Source organism: Odocoileus virginianus, chromosome 32 (genome assembly GCF_023699985.2).
Source record: "Odocoileus virginianus isolate 20LAN1187 ecotype Illinois chromosome 32, Ovbor_1.2, whole genome shotgun sequence".
Classification (NCBI taxonomy): Eukaryota; Metazoa; Chordata; class Mammalia; order Artiodactyla; family Cervidae; genus Odocoileus; species Odocoileus virginianus.
Genome location: NC_069705.1, coordinates 1,987,453 through 2,013,134, shown reverse-complemented (window position 1 = coordinate 2,013,134; position 25,682 = coordinate 1,987,453). Strand labels below are relative to the sequence as shown.

Here is a 25,682-nt window from a genome sequence, read left to right as displayed (position 1 = left end):
CCTGAATGTGCCATTAAGTTATGCAAATGTAAAGCAAGACTCTCTATGGAAGCTGTTTGAAAAGCTAAACTGTGCTTTGTTGTGGCAAATTGTTTTAAATTCTTGCTATTGTGTGCTTAAACTCCAGTCTGGTCTTTTCACAACAACGGCTGTGGCTAGTTTTCTTCCAAATTATCCAAAAGCAAACAAAAGCCATCTTAGTTATTTTCTTCTGAAGACCACACCCTCACCTTCCATGAACTCATTTTCTATTAGTATGACTTTACCTGTCCTCTTTGGGAAATAACATTGTTTTAGTCTTCTAAAAGAGTTTCTCCCACTTCCTGCCCACAGGTGTATTTTCATTACAAATGTCTCATTTTTCCTGAGAATTCACCTATCTAACTCATCTAGAATGGAAAGTACCCTAATAGATTATTTTCTATCCCCACATTTCTCTCCTCATTTGGGAATGGAGCTTAGTGGTAGGTAAAGAAAAGGGTGATTCTGTAAATCTCACATTACAATTACTGTTGTCAGTTGTCAGTGGTAGAATACTGAGTTGAAAACTTAAGTGTTTATATTATTATTGAATGACTTAGACCATCTATGATGTATAGAGGAATAAGGCTAAGGAATAGAATGGAGAAAAGCTATAGAGACAAGAAAGTATAGGTTGAGACATAAACAAGAGAGGGCTTGATGGGGGTGGAGGTGGACATTCCACCTCTTCAGTTCAGTTCAGCTGTGTCCGACTCTTTGCAACTCCATGAACCATAGCACGCCAGGCCTCCCTGTCCATCACCAACTGCTGGAGTCTAACCAAACCCCTGTCCAAATTGAGTCGGTGATGCCATCCAACCATCTCATCCTCTGTCATGCCCTTCTCCTCCTGCCCTCAATCTTTCCCATTATCAAAGTCTTTTCAAATGAGTCAGCTCCTTGCATCAGGTGGCCAAAGTACTGGAGTTTCAGCTTCAACTAAACCTTCCAATGAAGGAGAACTGATCTCCTTTAGGATGGACTGGTTCAATCTCCTTGCAGTCCAAGGGACTCTCAAGAGTCTTCTCCAACATCACAGTTCAAAAGCACAGTTCCACCTTACTGTTCATTCACTCACAACATCTTTTTGGACTCTGAACTGCACGTACAACACTACTCCACTGGAGATGCAAAGAGGCATTCTAGAATATACCTGGGAACACGCTCATAAAACGGAGATAAAAGACCATTCAACAAGTGCAACACGGATAGGGCAAGCGATCCAACTGCAAAAGTTCACGAAGGAAACGTTAGGGGAGTGAGCCAGAGCATGGACTTTAAATAGTAAAGCTGGGATAAATCCAGGAGATGTTTGGGGAGAACAGTCTGGCCGGTGAAATGGTCCGGGGGCGGAAAAACGTGTCCACACAAAAGTATGAGTTATTTCGTCTGTCATCTGTCATGCACTGCCCTTCCCCGGAATGCAGATTAATAAAAAGGTCTCACTCAGTAGTCCCTGCCACCGACGGGACACCAGAGAAAGAAAACATCCGTGCGGCCAGAGGAGGACAGACGCGCCGTGAAAAGGGCCCCGTCCTCAGCTCGGCCGTAGATTTGGCAGAGAGCGGGCCCGAGTAGGGCCAGGCGCACCGGACCAGGGAGTCGTGGCGGGAGCCCGACGCAGGCTCCAGGCTGAGACGCGCAGCGGACCCGCGCGGGGCGCACACCGGCCCATGCAGAGCGAGATGGCTCTGCGCGGTCCAACAGGGCCCCCGGGGAGGGGAGGGTGAGGTCAAGGCGGCGGGGCTCCGCGCGCCGTCCAACTTTCGGCCCCCGGGCCTCGCGCCCTCTCCTCTTCCTGCGAGGGGATACCGAAGTGATGAACATCGAGCGGGGGACACCGAAGTGATGAACACGGAGGGGGGCACCGAAGTGATGAACATGGGGGGGGGTACCGAAGTGATGAACATGGAGGGGAGGACACCGCAGTGATGAACTTGGTGGGGGAACACCGCAGTGATGAACATGGAGGGGGGGACACCGCAGTGATGAACATGGAGGGGCGCCGAAGAGATGAAGGGGGGGGACACCGAAGTGACGAACATGGAGGGGGAAGACACCGCAGTGATGAAGCGGGGTGGGGGGGGGACGACGACACCGAAGTGACGAGGGGGGACACCGCAGTGATGAAGGGGGGCGGCTTCCCCGCCCTCCGCCCCTTTCCGGTCCCGGCTCCGGGGGGCCGCCCGCGGAGGCGGCGAGGAGCCGGGGTCGGTGGCTGTAAACACGGGGCGCCATCAAGACTTCGGATCCTACCGGATTTCCGCGCCGCCCCGAAGCCTCCCCGCCCGGGCGCGGCCCTCCGCTCCCCCGGCGGTGCCATGGGGCTCGCCGCGGCAGCTCCGGCCCCGGGGTGGGGAGCCGCCCGGCCCGGCCCGCGCACTGGCGCCCCCCGGCCGCCGAGGCTCCCGGCGCGCAGCGCCGCCTCCCACTTTGGCCTTTTGTACCGGCCCCACGTGACCCGCGCGGCCGGCTCTTCCCTGCTGCCCCCGCCCCGCCCTCCGGCCTTCCCCGGCGCCCGGCCCAGCTCTTCCCGCTCCGCGGCCGCCCCCCCGCCCCGCCCGCCGCCCGCGCGTCCCCCTCCTCCCCTCCCGCCCGCCTCCCTCCCGAGCCGTTCCCGCGCCCTCCCCCAGGCCGCCGTTCCCTCGCGCCGCCTCCCCTCCCCCCGCGGCTGTTCCGCCGCCCCGCCTCCCCTCCCCCCGGCCGGAGCGCACTGTCTCCAAGATGGCGGCCGTGTCAGTTCGGGGCATCTCCGCGGTCCGGCCCGGGGCCCCGGGCGCCCGGCGCTCTCCGCCCCCGGTAAGTAGCCGAGGGGCCGCCCCCCGGCCGCCCCCGGCCGCCGAGCCCGAGGCCGAGCCGCCCGGGGGCCCCGCCCCGCCGCCGCGCGGGCCCGAGTGGCCGCTGCAGGCCCCGCCGCGGCCTGCGCCGCCTCCCGCTGCTCTGCGCCAGGCCTCGGGCTGGGGCGCCGCGGCCGCCCCCTCGCGCCCGCCCGGCGCCCGGCGGCCCCGCGCCCGCGGCCCGCGGCCCGCGCCCCGCGCCCGGGCCCGGCTCCGCGGAGCGGGGGAGCCGCGAGGGGGCGGCGGCCAGGCCGCGGGCGGGTGGGCGCGCGGGCGGGCGGCCGGCCGGGGCTCCCTCGGGGCGCGCCCACCGTCCGGCGCCCGCGGCCCCGGTGCCCGCGCCCGGCCCCGGGCCCGGCCGCGCGGCGCGGGCTGACAGGCGGCCGTGCGGGGGGCGCGGAGGGCGCACGTGCGGCGGCGGGTCCGCGCGCTGTCAGCCCGGGGCCGGGGGGCGGCGGGCGCCTGTCAGCGCCGACCTGCCCGGCGGGGCCCCCCAACCCCGCCCGGCGCCCCGCGCCGCTCCCGCCGGGACCCGGCCCGGCTGCGGGGCGCCCAGGAGCGCAGACGTGCGCCGCTCGCAACTCTTTCACGTGATTTCATTGTTAACTTCGTCCCTGGGTTCCGTGTTCCCGTCCGGTGGGAGTCGCCGGGCCGCCCCCCGTGTCTGCAAGCAAGCCGCAGGCTGGTGCCAACGCCAAGTTGTTGTTTTTTAAAGTTTTTCTCGCTCTTTTAAAAAAGAGAGCGCGAAGCTGTGTCTGGGGGTGGAGGGGGGTGGGGGTGGCGGGGAAGGAGGCCCGGGAGCAGCGAGGGGGCAGTTTCCCGGAGTTGGAGTTGAAGTCTGCAGGCGCTGTGCTCGCCGCAGACCCGGGGCCCCTGCGCGGAGCCAGGAGGCAGGCGGCGGCTGTCATTCATTCTCTCTTCTTACCTGCGGGGCAGGTGAGCCGGTGCGGGACGGACCCGCCGCTGAAACTCGGGCTGGGGCCGCTCCTTTCTTTCCGCGCAGAGTCCCCCCCATAATGAACTTCTCCGACTAATGCTCTTATGATTTCTGTCCTCTCGAGACGCTTCTCACCCAAATGTAGCTTAGTTCTCTCCGGGGGGTGGGGGGGGGCGCTTTTCAGCCAGAGCTCATTTAAAAATTAAGTCTTGCCTTAGGTTTGAGTGTTTGCTCGAGCCTTTTCTTTCTTATCAGAGTTAATAGTACTATCGGTTTCCTCGCATCTTGTTAAAACTTTTTCTTTTGAGTTTAGTGGCACTCTTTAAGGAAGGATTGCTGTAGTAACCACTTTACCACATTATTTATGTTGTAAAGGCTCCTCAGAATAAGAGTTCTCAGGAACATTTAGGTAAGGTTAGATTTATTTTTGGAAGCAAAGGAGTTATAGGGTTCTTTATTTTGGTGATTTTTAAAAAGATGCAAATCTGCCCGGTTCTTTTGTTTGAAAGTGTTACTGACTTTGATCGTGGAGTGGCAGCGTGTATATACATAATGTTTGTGTGTTTTTTTTCATTAATGTTCACTTCAGGACAACAGTCTTGAATCATTATGAGATCTTCTCTTTACACGCAGGCAGTATATTTACCCCCTCTGAACTCTACATTTGATATGTAAATAAGTGTACGTTTGAACCTAGGAATTTCCGGGCCATTCTCATTTCTAGTTTCTGTATCTGTAGATTGCTTGTGAACACTTTGACAGTTGTTGGACTCTCTCCAATATATTGAATGTTACTAGGAGAAGCTATCACAGCATGTGATTCTTAAAATCTGAATGGAATTGGCTTATTTTAAAATTCTTTATAAACACTTTTCACACTTGACTATTTTCATTGTTATTTTGTTTCCACTTGGAATGTTTATAGTAATACTGTACTTAAAATATGAACTGTGCTGTGTGTAAATTTTGTTTCTTTTACTAGATGAAACAGCTAAAACATTTTCTCAGTGGTTTTCTGCCTTTCTTATTGACTATTTTCATCCAGTCTAAATATCTGGAATTTTGAAAGATGAAAGATTCACTCTTACTTTCATTGCAGGATTCTTTCTACTAATTCAGGTAACTTGTTGAAGTTCTGATTAGTTTGTTGGGGAAAGCTGTCAAGGAAGAGTTTTAGTTCACAGACGGGTGAGCGGAGATTGTGCAGAGCAGAATAGCCAGCACCCTCTCGTTAGTTATAGCCTGAGGTCATTTACAGTGCATCTCATCTTGTTTCCTTCATTTACAGTGCATCTCATCTTGTTTCCTCATCATTCATCTTTTTTCCCCTTTTCTTTGTAATCCCAATGGTTTGCACAGATGATTGTTTTGAACAATAATAGAAACATGTTCACACTTTTACAGGTGCTCAGTGAACACTTGCTGTTGGAGTGCTTTAAAGGCTAGGATGCTTCAGTTATAACTTACTTATAAAGTGGACCTTGATAGAAAACTGACTTTGTTTTCATTGTTTTTCAGGCATAAGAAGAACATTTTTCTGCTGGGAATGAGATGTTCTTGAGTTCTTACACCTTTATGAAGAGACCCACATGTGGTGCTATTGAGAAGGTTGTTGGGAAGTTTGAAGACTTTTCAGATAACAGGTTGTTTTGGTTTCTAAAATAAAAGTGGGGAGGCATCTGTTTTGTGAAAGGAGAAAGGACTGAGGCCAGAAAACTTGTATGCTATGGTTAACTGGTTCCCAGCCGCCGGGAATGGTGTTTTCTGTGGTGTGAAACTTACGCAGCATCAGGATAAAGGATAGCGACTCTATGGATATACAGAATCCTTCACCATGGTAAAACTCGCCAACCCGCTGTACACGGAGTGGATTTTGGAGGCCATCAAAAAAGTGAAGAAGCAAAAACAGCGGCCTTCAGAAGAAAGGATATGTAATGCAGTGTCTTCATCCCATGGCTTGGATCGTAAAACTGTTTTAGAGCAACTAGAGTTGAGTGTCAAGGATGGAACAATTTTGAAGGTCTCAAATAAAGGACTCAATTCCTATAAAGATCCTGATAATCCTGGGCGAATAGCACTTCCTAAACCCCGAAACCATGGAAAATTGGATAATAAACAAAATGTAGACTGGAATAAACTGATCAAGCGGGCAGTTGAGGGCTTGGCGGAGTCCGGCGGCTCAACTCTGAAAAGCATTGAACGTTTTTTGAAAGGTCAGAAGGATGTGTCTGCATTATTTGGAGGCGGTGCTGCCTCTGGCCTTCACCAGCAGTTACGATTGGCTATTAAACGCGCCGTTGGCCACGGCAGACTCCTTAAAGATGGACCTCTTTATCGGCTCAACACTAAAGCAGCCAGTGTGGATGGGAAAGAGAGTTGTGAGTCTCTTTCCTCCTTACCTCCCGTGTCGCTGCTTCCACATGAGAAGGATAAGGTAAGAAGGGCATGCGCATCAGTGTTCCTGGAGCTGGGGAAACAGCAAACAGCATGCTACAGAGCCACATTTCTAGGCTGTTCAATAGCGGTTACATTCGGCGTTCAGGGCCCTTTGTGGATAATCACTGCCTGGCTTTTATTGGTGAAATCTAGGTGTGAGAACTCAATAGATGTGATTGTTCTCATACTTTGACATATTTGATGCCTAAGATTTCAAAGTGTAGAGTATTGATCTGCCCAAAAGAACATACTTAGAATTAAAAAGTAACAAGCAACTTTAAAACTGTCATGTAAAAGTTTTTATAATAGCTTCCTGCTGAAGTTGCTGAGCAGCCGAATGCTGGAAACTCTAAGAACCTGTCTTCTTCCTTTCTTCGTTTTCTTACTGGCCAGGAATGAGACCGATTATCCTGACCAAAGTAGTGGCAAAGCAGATTTAGCAATTCTTATTTCTGCTGTTTGTATTCTAATTTTGGGTGTGTGTTATTTTTTTGCAAGCGGTAAAGTCCTAAACGTTGCTCGTGACAGATGTAGCTGCGTGGGTCAGGAACACAGTAGTCCGCGTTGCTGAAGTTCTGGGAAGCCAGGAGTCTTGGTGCAACAGGTACCTGCCTGTGCTGGGTTTTATGCCGTTCCTTAGTACGGCTGAAAGTATCTTCTAAGGGCTAAGTTCACCTTGGCCCTAAGTAGATATTCGGGATGCGGAGAGCTGTTAGTAGCTCCTTTTCACATTGGCCTGGTGTGAGGGCTGTGAATGTATTCCAGGTGCTCACGTTGTAGTTCTGTGGGGAGTGGCTGTACTTTGAGGTTGCTGCACACCTTAGCGCCGGTAGCATCACCTTCATTTTGCTGAAGCCCGTGGAGGCTGTTTCTAGCATGCTAACATTCTAACGTTAATCACATTGATTGTATTTTAAATGTATTTTAAAATATTTGAGGTTTGATCTAGATTCTTGCAATTAATAACCTGCCAATAGATTTTTGTTTAAATAGCAATTGAAAATGAACAGTTTTTTTGGATGGAAGTTTTAGAGATCTATTTTTTTCCCTGTGGACTTTGAAATAGAAGCATTATCTTAACTGTTATTACCCTTAAAATGATTCTAATGGAGTCTTGAATTAATAGGCAATCCCATTCATAACATGGTTCTGTACCATCGGAGCATTCCTTCAGGGTGTATTGAAAATTCAAGGTGGACACGAAACTGAAATACGTCATTCTTTCAGCTCAGTGCTGTAAGGATGTATGAATTGTTTCTTGATCCCATGGCTGAAGTTAAATGGAATAGAACAATTGATTTCAACAACTGTTATCAGATGATCTCTAGGTTTACTGCATGGAAATGGGAAATACTTTATAGTTTAGAATGAAATCAGTGTCACATCTGTGAATCGGGTATTGTAAATTCTTGTTAGAACTCCTGAGTGCTTTAATTTCTCTTGCTTGAATTAGGTATTTTAATTTTTAAAAATGTTAACCATACATAAAATGTCAGTTGTGCATATCTTTTTTTTAAAGGTAGTCGACATAGTACAGTGTAGGACAAAACTGAGTCTTGACACCCTAAAATTGTACTTTTGAAAACCATGTAATCCAACAGTCCTTATTTTGCTGCTAGACTGGAGACCTTTGCATTAAAAAATATTTAATCCATTCGAGGTCTTCTAGTTTGCTTTGGTTAGAAATTTCTCTTTGGCTACATATTACACTATTGTAAAGCAAAGTGACTGTGGAAAAATTGAGTTTTGTTGAGTAGATTTTTGTGTATTTGTACTGGTCTGATTGGGAAGACGGTTTATGGTAGTTATCTACAAAGTTAGGGTTAATGAGATCTGTTATATATTTTTTAATAGGAGTCTTATTTTCAGGGGTTAAGTTTTCTCTGTGACTTTCTCCAAAGATATGAAAAGCTCACATTAAAGATCATAATGCAGTAAACTTCAGGGCAGGGAATTATTCCTCCTATGAACAGATTATGTTTGTTCCTTTTGTTGTATTTAACTACTGTCTTCTTTTGTAAAAAACTTCAGTCAGTTCCCATTTGGAATTGATTGATGGCTGTTATGAACCTAGATGTTCTTTAAAAAATTATCCAGGTTGTATTTGATAATACAGGTAATTATTAATTCAGCAGATAGTTACTGCCGGGGACCGGGCGCTCTGCTTGGAGCTGCAGGGGCCTCACCTGGGGTCTGCCGTGCGCGTGTCCCTGCTGGTCTGGTCGGCTCTGAGGGAGAGAGCAAGTGCTGGGACTGTGGAGTAGCCTGAGCAAGCTCCCCTTTACTTTTTTCTGTATCAGCTCTAACTTTTAATTTTTTTTTTTAATTGTGATGTTAACCTTTGGAAGGAGCTATATGTTAACTTTTCAGCAACTGAGTAGTTTTTGCTTTGCTCTGAAAGTGAGATGGCTGTGTATAAAAAATCTTGAGAGTTTTTGTGAAGACACTTGGACTAAAGTGTGTTTTCAGGTTGATAACTAGGAGAATCTGGAGATACTGTGATTGAAAAGTTTTATCCATGTTATGAGGGAAATTTTGTGCTAACTTAGGGTGTGGTAGTTTATGGTGAGTTTGTTTAACTTGATGATTCGTTTATACTGTGCGCCAGGCATTACCTTACAGCCGCACACAAGTTAACTCGTGATCCTCATACGGCTCAGTGAGATAGGTGCTGTTATTTTACAGGTGAAGAAGTCGAGGCGTAAGAGCTTCAGTAATTTGTCCAAGTCACAGAGGTGTTAGGTGGCAGACAGGGCGAGGTTTGGGACTTGGGCATCCTGGCTCCAGAGTGTTTGTCACGGAGATGCCTGCTGCCTCCTGAGAGTCGTTCGGTGTCACGCCTGTCCCTGCTCTTGGGTCCCGTTGTGAGTGTTCCTGGTGTTAGCTGCGAGGCACGTGGGAGAGGACATGTCCCGAGCTCCCCTTTCACTGTTTGCGTCCCTTTCTTCTCTTTCTGTCATAGAATGGATTCTGAATTTGATTTCAAACCAGCAGTAAGAATGTAGCAGAAGTAAAAGATTATGAATAATTTATTTTTGTATAGCTGAGATCCATAACTAAAAAACAGTTTGGTCTATGTGACTTTTTTTTTCCCCCTTAAAGTTATTTTTCTGTGTGTATTAATTTTCATTTCAGATGGCCCTGGAGTCTTCTGATTTGTAGTTTGGGGTCTGTTGCGTGGCTATAATAGAGTGCTTTAATTTGGGACAGAATGTTGCTTTCCCTTGAATTATGGGCTATAGGTGAAGGTGATGTGTATAATTGCTTATAGGCGGAGGTGGTGTGTGTAACTGGCTTAAATAAGAACTTCTGCTTGCAGGTTTCCTTTTTTTTTTTTTTTTTGAAATAGACATTACTGTAAGAAAATATGTTCATTTACTTTTATTTATTCAGTAGTGTTTAGGTGCCTACCACGAATAGTGCATTTATGATTTAGGTCCTGTTGGGGATTAAGGCAGACAGCATAGAAATGGGCAATAACTTTTTTTACACTGTTGTTTTAGTTCAAAAACTATAACTTTTAGTTTTTACATTCACTGTTTTTTGGCGTGTGTAACAATTAGGTGCTATGAATCTCTTGAGAAAGAATAAGATGTTTCCTGGGTGAGGCTAATTATTACCTGAGATTTGAATGGTCCACTAAAAGAATTACTTTGGACACTGAATCTTGGAAGGATCCATTTCCCTTTCAGGAATAATTTTCACCTTCATTTCAAATTTCTGGGTTCATTTTACACACAGAACAATGTACCTGAATATCTTTATTTTATGTTCCATATTACTAATCCAGAAAACTGCTCCTGTGGTGATCAGCCAGATGAGGAAACTGTTAATCTGTGGAGTATTGTGGAACAGAATTATATTTTGCTGAAGCATTCCAGTTGGGAAGGGAAGAGAAGATACGGTCAACCAATGTTATTGTTTAGGTCATTACCCAGCTAAGTGACTTGGAGCCAGAAGATTAAATGATAAATTGCTAGCCTTCTAAGATAAGTTGTATTGAAATTCAGTAAACTCTTAGTAGAGTCCAAGTTATTCTATGTAACTGGAACTTGGCATTTTAAGTGCATAGAATAAATGAGGCTTTGACAGGAACTTTGATTTTTGATGTAGAGATGCTGATTAGAATGGAAATATATTTTCAAGTTAGGAGAGTTAAGAATGAGAGTTTTGACTTAGCTATTTGGAAATGGCCTTAGTCATAAAATTGTTTCACATTTTATAGAGTAGTGGATCTGATAAAATTGTTTATAAATGTAAGCTTGATAATGTTTTCAGATATTTTGTTGCTATGGTACTTTACAGTAATCGTCCATGCTGTTAAATTCAGGGGTGTGTTTACTGCTTGGCAGGATGATTGTCTACTTAAAACATGCACACACATAGCAAATACCAAAAAGCGTAGACGCTACAGAAAAGTTGAGATGACGTAAATTAGTAGTAAAAAGTGGAAAAAGTTCTCAATTTAAAATCCTTATGAGAGCATGCAAGCAAGTGTATTTTATAGTATAATTATTGGGAAACTCTTTAAGATGCAAGTTTTAATTCTAATTCTGTGGGAGAAGGAATGGAGGATAATGACAACTGTATCACTCTTTAAGTGAAGAAGGATTACTTTAGAGAAAATTATCCTAACCATATGTTGCTGACTTTTTTTTTTCTTCAAGTAATGGCAAGGATACAGCAACATGAATAATGTAGATTTTGTAATGTCAGCAAGTTTGCAACTGATTGATCTCAATAATTGTTATTTTCTTACATTATAGTTAATTACATTAGTTGTAATTACAGTATCGTACATTTCTTACATCACTGTTTATATGATTTTTTGATGACCCCTAAGTATCCTGGGTCCTGAGGAGAAGCTGGCTAGAAATAAAAATTTGTTACTAACAAGTCATTGAGGTGGGTTAAATATAAATGTGTGTGTGTGCATGTTAGTCGCTCAGTCATGTCGGACTCTTTGTGAGCCAGTGGACTGTAGCCCACCAGGCTCCTCTGTCCATGAAATTCTCCAGGCAAGAATACTGGACTGGGTTGCCATTCCTTTCTCCAGGGGATCTTCCCCACCCAGGGATCTAACTTGGGTCTCCTGCATTGAAGGCAGATTCTTTACCATCTGAGTCGCCAGGGAAGCCCTAAATATAAATTTGGTTAATGTAAATTGACTTTGTCTCAGCAGACTTATTCTTATTAAAAAAAAATTAAGAACAGCTCAGGCGGAGGTATGTTTGTGATGCAGCTTATTTAAATACAGTCAGTTGCGCAGATGGTGTCTGGTCTTCAAGCCAGCCTGCGAGCTCCGTGTCCTTCGGTTGTGTTCAGGCCATGACGTACCGAGAGAAAACTCGAGCCACTAAAACGACCTTTGATCGAAGCTTCCTGCACTCAGCCACTTGTTGTTGAGTCATTAAGTTGTGTCAGACTCTTTGTGACCTCAGGGACTGTAGCCCGCCAGGCCCCTCTGCCCATGGGATTTTCCAGGCAAGAAGACTGGAGTGGGTTGTCATTTCCTTCTTCAGGGGATATTCCTGGATCAGGGATTGAACCTGTGTCTCCTGCGTTGCAGGCGGATTCTTTACCATTGAGTCACGGTTGCTAGCACTTTGCTGTTTCTTGGGCTAGCTTATAAATTGATGAAATAAATGGAAGAAATTAAAGAAGACGTCAGGTAGTGCAGCAGATTGCTCTGGGAGCAGAGACTTAGATGATCTAACCTTTTTCTTTGCCTGTTAGGGAAGCAGTTGCTTATAGAAACTATTAATAGGTAACATTTGTTAAGGCCTAACCATGTGTTGGCCACTGTTCTGAGTGCTTCAACATGCATGCACTTTCGTATTGAAGTCTCAAAAGAACTTTACACAGTTAAGTTTTATAGGCATAGTATATTTATATAATAGCTATTTAATAATACAAATTTTCATTATGGCGTCTCATAAAACACCAAATGGAAGATAAATGTATGCCAAATATATTCTCTTTTTTCTTATTCTGCTGCCAGTCTTTTATTCAGTTCATCCAGACACGCGGGCCAGCACTTTTTTACATTGTGTTGACCGTTAATACTATGAAACAGACAGATAACAGAAACTGTGTAATGAATCCGGAAGAAAAATATTGTGTCATTCCAGGCCTCTTGCTGTTGTAAGACTCCTTCACAGATATTTTTTTCTCTTGCTATTTAGAATACTGGTGAAGTATAATTACACTGACCTGGTTCTTAGCTGTGTGAAAGGACTGAATCTGGGTGCCAAGTTTGCTGATTAAACTAGAGTTAAAAATTTTTTTAGCAGAAAATTTTTTAAACAGAAAAAGAGACTCAGTTGAATAGAACAGACTTGTGGACTCTGTGGGAGAAGGCGAGGGTGGGATGTTTCAAGAGAACAGCATCGAAACATGTATATTATCTAGGGTGAAACAGATCACCAGCCCAGGTTGGATGCATGAGACAAGTGCTCGGGCCTGGTGCACTGGGAAGACCCAGAGGGATCGGGTGGAGAGGGAGGTGGGAGGGGGGACCGGGATGGGGAATACATGTAAATCCAAGGCTAATTCATTTCAATGTATGACAAAAACCACTGCAATGTTGTAAAGTAATTAACCTCCAACTAATTAAAAAAAATTTTTTTTTCTGGTGAACTGAGAAATGTTTTTAAACTTATAATGATAATACTTTTTATGCTCTGATTTGAAACTTTCTAAAGAACCAAATAAATGTTACGTGTGGGACTCGGCTGTGAGCCTCATTCTAGTCAAGCTGTTGACAGGTTTGCTGCGCAGGGGTGGAGCCGGCGCTCCAGGGTCTGCGGCAGGTGAGTGAAACCTGCAGCGACTTCACCTTCCGCTTCTCCAGTGCGGGTGGGCTTCGGGCTCCTTCAGCTGCAGCTGGTGGAGGAGGAGATGGCAGCCCACTCCAGTGCTCTTGCCTGGAGAATCCCAGGGACGGAGGAGCCTGCTGGGCTGCCGTCTACGGGGTCGCGCAGAGTCGGACACGACTGACGCGACTTAGCAGCAGCAGCAGCTGCAGCAGCTGGTTCCCAAGAAAATCTAGGCTGTTTCTTCTGGGTTTTTCCTTCGACAGGAATGTCAAAGTTCCCAACAGATGGCTTTCATCAGCACTGTACATAACTCTGTAAATTCAAGTCCAAAGAAATACTTTTGGCTTCATTAGGGAACAGGTGAAGAAACAGTTCATAGCATGGCACTGTTTGGTTTAGGGTTGAAATGAAGCGTGGAGATTACAGGAGTGTAGCATTTAGATTTGCAGAATGCCATTCTGGGTCAAAATAGTTTTTAACTGCTAGCAATTAGAGAAAAGGACCTGCTGTGAAAAAATAAGTCTGGCTATATAGTGTTGAGTAAGTTGTATTTTTCAACTATGATATATTTTATATATTTATTTATATTTGTATGTTTTATATTAATTTTTAATTAAATGTGTTTTTATTAAAGCATATTATTTTTATTTTAAATAATGCTTACAAAGTATAGATAAATTTTCAGGAAGAAAAAGAATACAGTCATCTGCATTTTCTAAAACTTGGAGCCAGTAGCCATCTTGGATAAGGATGATTGTATTCTTATTTCACAAACAGAAGCTGAGGGCCAGTGAGGTTTACGAGTTTTGTTTAATGCCACACGGCAAGTTAATCACCTCTGGGTGATGCGATCAGGCCCTTCTCAGTTCTGTGCTTTTTTCATTAGGCTGTAGTACTGCTTTATAGTTTTAAGAGAGGAAAGAGTATAAAATAACATTGTTAAAAATCTCTTCTTTGATGGAAACCATAGCATGAGCCCTGGTGTGGAGAATTTTGTTGATTTTTGTAAACCACAGATATGTAAATCTGCTTGTTTCAGTGTTTGAAGACTCTGGAAAGTTGAACAGGGTTTTTTTTTGTGGGGGGGGATGGAGACTGAAGAGGAATTAGAAAGTTTTCTTCTGTTTTAGCTAAATATTATGAGAACATGTTAAACTACCTTAAAACTGGGAGATAAAATACTACTTGAGTTTTGAAAAAAATGTTCACTTGCAGTTAAGTCTGATTTTGAGAAAGTCACAGATGATGATTAAGTGCCTTGGGTAGTTGGTTTGAACTTAAAATATTCAAGACTGAGATACAAAGGGAGGGACAAGCCTTTCTATTATTAACAATTGATAAAGTAATTTTCATCAAAGGCATAAATATGGTTGGCCTAGGAGTGTATGGTCTTATGTATACACAGTATTTTGGTTCTGGATTTTGTGATTGTTGTTGTTCAGTTGGTCTGTCTTAACTCTTTGGCAGCCTCCGTGGACTGTAGCCCGCCAGGCTCCTCTGTCCGAGAGATTTGTCAGGTACAAATGCTGGAGTGTGCTGTCATCTCCTTCTCCAGCAGATCTTCTTAACCCAGAGATGGAACCTGTGTCTCCTGCATTGGCAGGTGGATTCTTTACCACTGAGCCCCCAGGGAAGCCCTGATTTTGTAATACCAGGAAACAGACTTTACAGGAAAGGCAGCAGACAACAGGTCGTGTTTGTCTTTTTCGGCTTTTATGACCAACAGTTCATCTCCGCATTACTTTTACTTTGTTAAAAAACTTAGCAAATAGACTAGAGAGTGGCAAATAAAAGTTAAGATTGGGGACAGTTACTTATAAAATAATTGGGTAGAGTAATATGGCACTGTTTGGATTGGGTTGAAACTAAGCATAGAGACTATAGGAGTGTAGCGTTTAGTTTTGCAGTGGGTGGTTTTAAGCTTCTTGGAAAACTTTGAAAGGAGAAAATGACTGCTATAGAAAGACAATCAGGCAGCCTAAAAAACCTTACAGTTGTTGCGTGTATGAAAGAAGACAGCTGCTTCCTTTACCTTTTGTGCAGAAGAGGGGGGTCCGTGTGCGTAAGGTGATTATCATGCTTACCCTGTAGGCTGCCTTTCCCTCCAGGGAGTAGGGAACTGCAGTTGACCCAGAAGGCTGTTGTTCAGTGTTGGTTTTCAGTTCTCTCTGCTTAGTAAAGTACAGGTTTGTCTTTTTTCTTCCTCACTGGCTGCAGTGAGGCACTTAACTCCTGAGTTTTCTAGGACCTATAACAGAATTCTTGAAAACATTATTGCAGTGTGTGTGTGTGTGTGTGTGTGTGTGTGTGTGTGTATTGAGTGTAGCTCTGTGCTTTAATAGTTTCCCAGCTTTTCTTTTTAGGACATGTTTAAATATGTGATGTAGGGTTTAGATCCTCTTTCACCATTTTCCAGTTTTAGTTATTTCTTTTCTTCCCATGCTAGTCTGTTTTCTATATAAATCTAAAGTTCTGTTCTTTCTAAAGCAGTGGTTCTTATAAATCCACTTTAGAATTACCTGAGGTGGCTTTAAAGAGAAACACCAAACCAGTTAAATTGGAGAAGGAAATTGCAATCCACTCCAGTATTCTTGCCTGGAGAATCCCATGGACAGAGGAGCCTGATGGGCTCTACATTCCGTGGGGTCCCAAAGAGTCGGACACGAGCCAGGTGACTTACGCGCACACACACGTGGGCACACACACACACAAGCCAATTAAATGAGACTCCAGCAGCGGGGCCCAGATCTCTGTTTGCTGACTCCTCCCCGCATGTCTGACGTGCAGCCGTGGTTGAGAACCACTGCTCCAGGGCTTAGAACCACCGTGTCCTGGGGCGGGAACTGTGGGGGGGCGGGACAGGCGGGGAAGGAATTGCCTGTAATTGAAATTCGAATACCGGAAACTCTCCTGAACGCACTTTGAACTCAGGATGGCGTACCCCTGAGTTTTGTTCTGGTCCTTGACCATAACGGCCCTGTTTTCCCACCTTTCTCTCTTTTCCCTCTTGCTGCACCTGCTCTTTTATCTCATGAAGGTCTCCCATGGGGTATGTTTTTCAAGGAAAGTTCCCTATGTGATTCTGCTGTATCCCCCCATGAATGCTTTCCTTCTAATTGCTTGGCTTTATGGTTTATCATTGCAGTTACTTGCTTTACGCCCGCATCAAATTGGCAAACCCCAACCTTGAAATTACGCCAACTGTTCTCTCCCTATGGGCTTCCCAGGAGGCTCAGTGGTAAGGAATCTGCCTTGTCAAGCAAGAAACTCTCATTCGATCCCTGGGTCAGGAAGATGCCCTGGAGGAAGAAATGGCACTCCAGTGTTCTTGCCTGGGAAGTCTCATGGACAGAGGAGCCTGGTGGGTTACAGTCCACGGGGTCACAGAGTTGGACACAACTTCGAAACTACACCACCACTACCGCCATTCTGTCCCTGCTCTTCTGTGGGACTCGATCATTTTGAGGAAAACTGTGCAAACTCGCAGGGTGGTAGGGTGCCACGTACAAGTTTGTGGTCTCCTCTCTGCCCTCTGCTTGGGACTGTGTGTCTGAGTCTGCAGTCTTTCTCTTTGCAGGAGGTCAGTGTTCTCTCCAGCCCTCTGCCTCTCTCGTCTGCAGCAGACACTCGCACGTACTCCTTCAGAGAGAGCAGAATGTCTCCAGCCCGTGAGCTCATCCAGCTTTACCCTCCCACCCTACCCTAATTGCACGGTGCTTGTATTTACCCTCTTCTGTCCGTTTAGAAGACACGAGGGAAGCGTCCAGAGGCAGCGTCTCTGTTTACGTGCAGGATCCTCTCCTCTCCTGCCCAGGAGCCTTGTTCCATCTTTTCACTCCTTGCCATGTGACATGGGGACGTCTCTCCCGTCAAGTTAGAACAGAAACAAGCATCACTGCTCCGCCTTCACCCTTCATCATGAAACTTCTTGGGAAAAAGTCTAGAATTGTTCCAAATCTGTTGCAGTCTTGCCTTTGGCCCTAAGCACCATTTGAAACAGCTCTTGTGGACAGTTTTCAGCCTTTATCTTTCCTGACCTCTCAGCAGCACTCAACACTTGTTGATTATCCTCTCTTCCCTTGCCCTCTGGGATAATTCTTTCCTAGGTCTTCGCCTGCTCTGCTCGTCTTTCTGGTGATTGGTTTTCAGTTTACTGGCTTTCTATCTTTTGCTTTTAGCTTACATATTGAATTTCCTAAGGTTCTGTTCTTCGTCTCCTTATTGTTTTCACCTTCCTGAATTATCTCTAGACATACCTTCTATGTACTGATGACTCTAAATTCATTTATTGTTCAGTTGCTAAGTTGTGTCAGACTTTTTGCAATCTCATGGGCTGCAGCATGCCGGGCTTCCCTGTCCTTCACTGTCTCCTGGAGCTTGCTCAAACTCATGTCCATTGAATTGGTGATGCCATGCAACCATCTCATCTTCTGTCGCCACCTTCTTGTGTCCTCAATCTTTCCCAGCATCAGGGTCTTTTCTAATGAATTGGCTCTTTATGTCAGGTGGCCAGAGTACTGGAGCTTCAGCTTCAGCATCAGTCCTTCCAATGAATATTCAGGGTTGATTTTCTTTAGGAGTGACTGGGTTGATCTCTCGGCTGTCCACGGGACTCTCAAGAGTCTTCTCTAGCACCACAGTTCTTAACATCAGTTCTTCAGCGCCCAGCCTTCCTTATGGTCCAGCTCTCACATCCATACATGACTACTGGAAAAACCATAGCTTTGACTAGACAGACCTTTGTCGGTAAAGTGGTGTCTCTGCTTTTTAATACACTGTCTAGGTTTCTCATAGCTTTTCTTCTAAGGAGCAAGAGTCTTAATTTCATGGCTGCAGTCACCATCTGCAGTGATTTTGGAACCCAAGAAAATAAAATCTGCCAGTGATTCTGTCTTTTCCCCTTCTGTTTGCCGTGAAGGTAGGACTGGATGTCATGATCTGCGTTTCTTGAATGTGAGTTTTAAGCTGGCTTTTTTACTCTCCTTTCACCCTCACCAAGAGGCTCTTTAGTTCCTCTTCATTTTCTGCCATTAGGGTTATATCACCTGCATATCTGAGGTTGTTGATATTTCTCCTGGCGATCTTGATTCCAGCTTGTGCTTCATCCAGCCCTGCATTTTGCATGATGTACTGTGCATATAAGTTAAACCAGCAGGGTGACAGTATACAACCTTGACGTACTCTTTTCCCCATTTTGAACCAGTCCATTGTTCCATGTCTGGTTCTGACTATTGCTTCTTGACCTGCATACAGGTTTCTCAGGAGACAAGTAAGGTAGTCTGGTATTTCCATCTCTTTAAGAATTTTTCACCGTTTGTTGTGATCCACACAGTCAAAGGCTTTAGCGTAGTCATTGAAGCAGAAGTAGATATTTTTCTGGAATTCTCTTGCTTTTTCTATGATCCAAGAGATGTTGGCAGTTTGATCTCTGGTTCCTCTGCCTTTTCCACATCCAACTTGTATATCTGGAAGTTCTCAGTTCACATTCTGTTGAAGCCTAGCTTGAAGGATTTTGAGCATTACCTTGCTTACATGTGAAATGAGCACTGTTGTGCAGTAGTTTGAACATTCTTTGGCATTGACTGTAGCATGGCAGGCTCCTCTGTCATGGAATTCTCCAGGCAAGAGTACTGGAGTGGGTAGCCATTGCCTTCTCCAGGGGATCTTCCCAACCCAGGGATCGAACCCAGGTCTCCTGCCTTTCAGGCAGCTTGTTTACCATCTGAACTACCAGGGAAGCCCCACAGTATGGAATGCTTCATGAGTCTGGGTGTCATCCTTGAAAACTGAGGGTCTTGCTGGTTTCTCTGTTTCGTTCCAGTTTAGTGCATGTGCTGCCGAAGCGGCTGCTCTGTAAGTTCGTGTCTTAACCCTAACCTGTCTTTTGATCTCTGGACTTACAGATCACACTGTGTTATGTAGTGTCTTATCTCAGCCCCTTCAAATTCGTGATGACCCAGAGGAAGTTGATCACCCTCCTCAGCTTGCTCTTTTGACCTCATGTTTTGTGAGAGGCATTACCCTTGACTGATTCCTAGCAGGATGGAGCTCTGGTACCGTCTTCTGCACTCACGTGCCGCTCTTTGGGATTCTGTTCTGGTCCATCCCCAGTCTTTGCTCCTTTACTTCTTTAATGTCTCTTAGTGAGCTTCTTGTTCATTCCAGCCGCTCCTCTCGGTGTGTCTTCTCACCGTTACTCTCCTGACCAAGTAGCTTCCTCCAGTATCATCTCCGTCCAGTTCACAGGAATCATCTTATTAAGAAGCAGTTAAGAACAGAGGCTCAAGAGCCAGTGTGTCTGGGTTTGCATCTCCTGTTGGTACTGCTTGCTTTATCACCTCACATCATTTGGTTAATTTTTCTTTGCTGCATTTCTTCCCATAGAATGGGGATAATGCAGTGCCTGTCTCATGATGGAGCTCTGAAGCTGCGCTGAGTTAATAGAGCGTGCGTCATTGTGGTCTGATAAAGCCTTGTGCGGCGATGGCTGTGCTCAAAGCAGTAGTCGTTCGCCATGTGGCTCCTCAGCCTGTGAGGTGTGGCTGGTTGCCCGAAGAGCTGAACTTTTAAGTTTTCTTTACTTGTAATCTAATTGAAATAGCCCTCTGTGGCTAGTAGCTGCAGCCTTGAGCTGCACAGGCCTCGTGCTGCATAAATGTTACCCGTTCCCCTCTTTCTAAAACTCTGCTGAAGACGCTCAGTGCCACATTCTGTGGCGTGAAGAGTATGTGTGAACTTGAGCCCCTTTCTTTACCTCCAGTGTTGCTCCGGACTCTCTCCTGCGGCGGCTTCCAGCGCCCCCCACCCTCCGTGTCCTCGACGCGGCGCTTCTCGGGGTGCGGTCCCAGGGCCGGAAGGAGCAGTGATGTCCCTGCAAAACTTGTTTGAGGTGCAAATTCTTGGGCCGTTCTCATGCCTACTGAATCACACGCAGGGGGTGGGGCACAACAATTGGTAGGTTCATAAGCCCCCCAGTTGATTCCGAGGCGTGCGTGCCAGGGTCTGAGAAACGCTGCACCTTCCCGACTGCCTGGCGTTCCTCAGGTCCACCGTGTTTCTCCTGCTTCTTTGTTTTTCTCCTGTCTCGAGTCCTTTTTCTCTTCTTCTCCGGTCAGCTCTTTCTTAACTTTGAAGACTTAGCATAGCCTAGGCGTGTTCTCTGTTCCCTGTCACCCGTCTTGCTTCCAGGCTGACTTAGCCAGTCCTTTCTCCAGGAATGGCTTCTCCCTCCTGCAGGCCCCTGATGTTCTGAACACCCCTCCTCACAGCCCGTTTGCATCATACGGATAGTGAACTGAGGATCTGGTTGGTCATCTCTGTACCCCATCCATCTCGCACAGTGTTTGGTGCTTTGCACGTACTTATGGAGCATCTTCCAGGTGCCAGCACAGTGGTCAGGTCCGGAGTGAGGGAGATACAGCCCTGATATTGATGCTCACAGTGATTGGGCTCTGGCAGACTGAAGCAGTGTGCCGTGGAAAGGCAGAGGGGGTGGGGAAGGTGAGGGAAGCCTTCTCAGAGGAAGTCACATGTGAGCAGTTAGAAAGTGGGGAAGCAAGTGGGTGGGGTGGGAAAGAGTGGTTCCTGCAGAAGGAACAGCATGTACAAAGGCCTAGAAGCAAAACATTGTGGGCCCACAATAAACCTTTAATTGAGTATGAGTTTAAAAAAAAGCAAGTCACATGTCTGACTTTTGAAGTGCTACACTCTCCCCAGCAAACTTTAGTTCGCACTTTATAAGCTGCTTTTATAGTTGATATCATGCTTTCTTTGAGCTGATGTTTAGCGGGTAACCTCCAAACCAGCAGAATACATTTATCTTTTTTCTTTCTTCCTTCCTTTTTGCCTTTTTTTATGGTAGAATAAAGAATTTATCTAAAGCATTCTTCTACAAAGTGAGGGACACATCAGTGCTAGCAGAGGTAAACACGTTCCTTTTATTGCATAAGAATAGGCCAGAATTTTAAGCAAGCACCTTCAAGTTAAGGGCACTGACGAAGCGTGTCCGTAGGAAGGCTGAAAGGTGGCCAGCGTGGCCGTCGCAGCTGTGGGCGCTCCTGTAGCCCCACTCTGTGTTGGCCCTGTTTACCCTGTTGCTACCATCCCAGCCTTCTTGTTGCTCTCATTAACCCTCCATTTTAAGGGCATCAGTCCTTGGTTAATGTGCTATGTAAGTTCCTTTTTGTAGCCGTTGAACGCCTGCTTTTGTCTGTATAAGACTTTATATATGTGCTTTTTAGTAAAAAACTCATCTTTTTCTCTCAGAATGCTTTACAAGTAGGTTGGCTCCATCAACTACTAATTTTGGAGAAAGAAAAAAACACAGTTTTGTTTATGATAACTTCAGCTATGCAGAAAACTCCTAACGTTAGCCTAGAAAGCTAGAGAAGAGAAAAAAGAGTCTTTTCCCCTAAAACTTTATATGGGTGGTAATAACATGTTCTGAAGTGTTCCACAGGTTGAAACAAGTGGCCAGGTTTTGCTTATTCAGAATTGTGTGGTTAGTTAAGGGAATAAATAGAACTAGAACCAGATCTCTCTCTCTCTCTCTCTCTTTTTTTTTTTTGGGTGGTATCTTTGGTTTGGGTATCAGGGTGATGGTGGCCTCATAGAATGCGTTTGGAAGTTTTCCTTCCTCTGCAATTTTTTGGAACAGTTTAAGAAGGGTAGGTGTTAACTCTTCTCTAAATGTTTGATAAAATTTGCTTGGGAAGCTGTCAGGTCCTGGACTTTTGTTTGTTGGGAGGTTTTAAGTCATGGTTTCAGTTTCAGTGCCTGTGATAGGTCTGTTCATGTTTCCTGTTTCTTCCTGAACCACGTCTCTTTCAAGCCCAATACTCCTTTAGCCACATTAGGCTGACTCTTGTTCATGAAAATGACAGCGTTTAAAACAAAAAAAGTGGGTGTTTCTTCAGCGTTTTTGGTTACATACACCTGTTAAACCACGTATCAGGTCATACATATTATTTATCCTTATATCCAGGTCTTGACACATTGTTAGATGCTCAGAAAATGTTTGTTGAGTGGAAACTGTCAGGTTTAAGCTGTGAAGGGGAATGATAGAAATAAGGTTGGTTTTTTTTTTCCCTTCTTTTTTTAAGTATTAAGTCTCCTAGTGAACTTAGAAGCTGAAACCATTTATCTTCTTAAAATGTATAGATTGAAGGGAGAGACAGTTTTTGATGGTTTCTGCAAATACTTGACACCTCAGCTGAAGAGTGCCTTCTGCTACTTCCTTCAGTGTAATATTTGTTCTGTTACCCATGTGGTATTTTAAAAGTTTAAGAAATTGTGTTTCCCCAACAGGTAATACATTCACTAGTACGTAACACTTTACATAAGAGGAGCATTCCATGAGACATGGTCTCCTAACTCCAGTTCCCTAGCCGACCAGTTCTCTTCCTGGGTGGCCGTCAGTGAGGTCTGTTTTGTTTTGACCTTTCCCAGAGATCTGTGTGCATGTAAGCAGTCACTCCGTAGATGGATTTTCCCTCTGTCCCCCACACGGTTGATAGTGCATCCCCCCCACGGTTGATAGTGCATCTTAGCGTGCTGCTCCGCACCCTCCTGTTGTTCCCTTCCTGCCTAGTGACGTAGCTGCAGTGTATTCCGTATCAGTACGTAAGACTCTGGTGGCATTCCCTTGTGTGGGTGTGCCGTAATTCATATGACTAGTCCCATGCTGATAAAGACATTTGTTTCCATTGTTTTTGTGACTACAAATAGTACTCAAATAACCTCCTTTGTTTGTTTGTTTACTAACAAATTCCTAGAAGTGGAATGATTGGGCAGAGTGTGTCTTTCTTTGTAATTTTGATATTTCTGAGTTTCTCTGCGTGGAGATTCACCCACTGTGTGTGTGAGAACACTTGTTTCCTCACACCCTTTGGAACAGTTTTTTCAAACCTTTTGATCTTTGGCAGTCTGATAAATGCATAATCGTTACCCATTTTTGACTCTGTTCTTTCACTGTCGTTGGAGTTTGCTCTTCTAAGCTAGTGACCAGACACAGCCTCTGATTACCTCTGATCCACCTCTGAACCTTTCTGCTACTAGGCTGTTTTAAGCCTGATTACTTGAAAATATGCAGTTTTTAGAGATTGTTGTAAATCTTTTTTTAACGATTGCCTTAATACATAGGTCTTTTTGCTGAATTTCTCTTGTAAGCAATGACTTATACTGATAGATTTCTGTGAGTAGGATGAGCCCCCCTTTGCCCACCATAAAAATGTTAGGCTGTCGCCTTACTACTTCTGGCAAGGAGTAGATGATTTAGTATGACCTTGTTCGTCAATCTTTTTAAGTGCTTACTTTTGAAAACACATAATTTTGAATAAATATTGTATGCTAGGTAATACGTTTAGGTCATAGCAACGTTTTATGGAAGGTTGTCTGTTTTATAGAGGAAACAAAGGCTCATAGAGGTTGAGTGATTTGCCCAAGGTTGTATAGCTTTAGTATGTATGTGCCAGAATGTAGAGGCTAGTGGAGTGGTCAAAAGAAAAAAACACTATGAATTCAGAATTGCGATAAACTGAAACTCTGGTAAACTGGTGCGGTGGTTTAAAGTGCTTCCTAAATTACTATAGTATTAATAATTCTGATTAGCTTAACGCTTATATTTAAGAGCACATATCTTGACCTCATTGATTACTTATTGTTTGATCTTTAAATTACTTTATCCTCCATGAGCTTTAGTTCCTTTCCTGTAGAAGAGAAGTAACCACCTTATGCATCCAGCAACTGCTTATTAAAGATTGTTTCAAGCTTGAGCAAGTCATGGCTCAAGTGGTTCCTTTCTTTTTCTTTTGCTTTCACTTTAAAAAATAAGCAGCAGGAAACAATGCTGATTTCCCTCTCCTTTCTCCAGAAAACACCAGAAGAAAACCAAACAAATTGATTTATTAACCCACAAAATACTGCCATCATATTTTGAAAGACTGAAGTTTTCATGAACACATACCCACTTTTAACAGGACATAGAAGCAGACGTCTAGGTAGATTAAAAAACATATTTCACACATCTATAATCCATTTAAGTTAGGGTGGATAGTCTCTGGTCATATTCTTGTAGAAATAGGGATGATATATGACAATCCCTCCTTTGGCCTTGTTTTTAAGTAACAGTATTACTCTCTTCTCTAGTAAAAATAACAACCCAAAAACCAACAACCCTTGCCGCCCCCCCACCCCCCCAAGGTACCCCCTTTGTTAAAGTTGTCAAAATAAGTCTGTATTTTGTATCTTGAAGTTCAAGATTAGAGTAAGGGTGAAGTCTTAGAGCTGTTGTTTTTCATCGTGCAAAGCAACCTGGCCCATATTTAAAATCCAACCAAGGACTTTAATATAATTAAGCACCATGTTGTATGGTACTGCTCACGTTTTCATCTGGAGATCTTGTTAAAGTGCAGTGTCAGGTCTTTGCCTGAGATTTTCCATTTCTCACAAGCTCAACAGTTCGACTGCTGCACGAACACCCTTTGAGCAGCAAGTTTCTGTAGGACTGAGTTTCTCCTTTACTCTTGGCTGGTTGGCCTAAGCCACGTGCTTGGTTCCAGATACTGAGCGGGTTTCCCCTGAAAGTCTGTGTCCCAGGCGCTGCGCGAGGACTGGGGTTGTAGTGAGAGTGCTGGGGAGACGCTGCTGTCCGTCAAGGGACAGCCACGAAAATGAAAAGAATCAAGTAGTGAAGTTGTGATGGACATGTCCAGGGAACTCAGGTGCAAAATCTAAGTGCAAAGCTACTTTTTAAACAGGTTTATGAAGATCCTGAAACTGGGTTGTCTGATATGTTGTCATCTGAGTTCTCAATAGATGTAAAGTGAAACTGATTGAATTGTCAGTCTAGAAGAGATGTTGGCAAACTTTTTTGTGTGAAGGGCCAGATAGTAAATATTTTGGTCTGTCTGATCACTCTGTGTCTCTGGCCTGACTACCCAGCTCTGAGCAAAGCAGCCACACATATCTTCTCGTAAGACTGCCTACAGAACCGCTGGCGGGCTGGATGAGGTCTGAAAGCCAATGTGCCCACCCTGTTTATTACACCTTGTATATTACACTCAGTTGTAAGTTGTGTGGAAAATAACTTAAAGTAAGAATGATTTATTTTAAAAATATGCTCTCTTGGAACGTTCATTTACCTAGTGATACCCCTGAGAATGGATCATGCATGTAATTGTCATTTGTTCTGTGTATCATCGGGAAAAGACGGGTAAAGAATTATAGTTAATACTCTTATTGAAGAGCAGCTCAAATGTCTGTTTCATCCTTTTCTTATGTGGGGAAAGAAGCTATAACAGGCAAGAGGGGTCAGGGAGTTTCAGTACAGCTATGTAATGAAACATTTCCATTATTTACTTTTTTCTGACCAGTATTGAAAAACATGTAATTTCTGGATCAAAAGAGAAGGACATTGTTGGGTACCCAGATCAGTTACTATCATTTAAGGTGACGAATAGAATTTAGACTCTGGAGTTTGCTTTCTGGTCTCACCACTTAACTAGTGATCTTGAGCAAAGAATTTATCATCTCTTTGCCCCTCAATTTGTTAATAGGATCATGACCCTGAATACAGTTTTGGGGATGATAAGAAATGCTATTTGATAGCGCTGGTAAACAGTAGGCCCTTCATTC

General features: G+C 44.8%; 1 protein-coding gene across 1 annotated transcript in view; it reads left to right on the top strand.

Moving 5' to 3' along the window:
- Nucleotides 1-2,712: 2,712 nt before the first annotated feature.
- KAT6A (lysine acetyltransferase 6A) overlaps nt 2,713-25,682 on the top strand; it is a 102,890-nt gene continuing 79,920 nt past the window's right edge. Inside the window, exons 1-2 of the mRNA XM_070459736.1 lie at nt 2,713-2,820; nt 5,314-6,229. Of these exons, the coding sequence (XP_070315837.1) occupies nt 5,630-6,229 (600 nt within the window). The 5' untranslated portion in view covers nt 2,713-2,820; nt 5,314-5,629. The remainder of the gene's footprint in view (nt 2,821-5,313; nt 6,230-25,682) is intronic.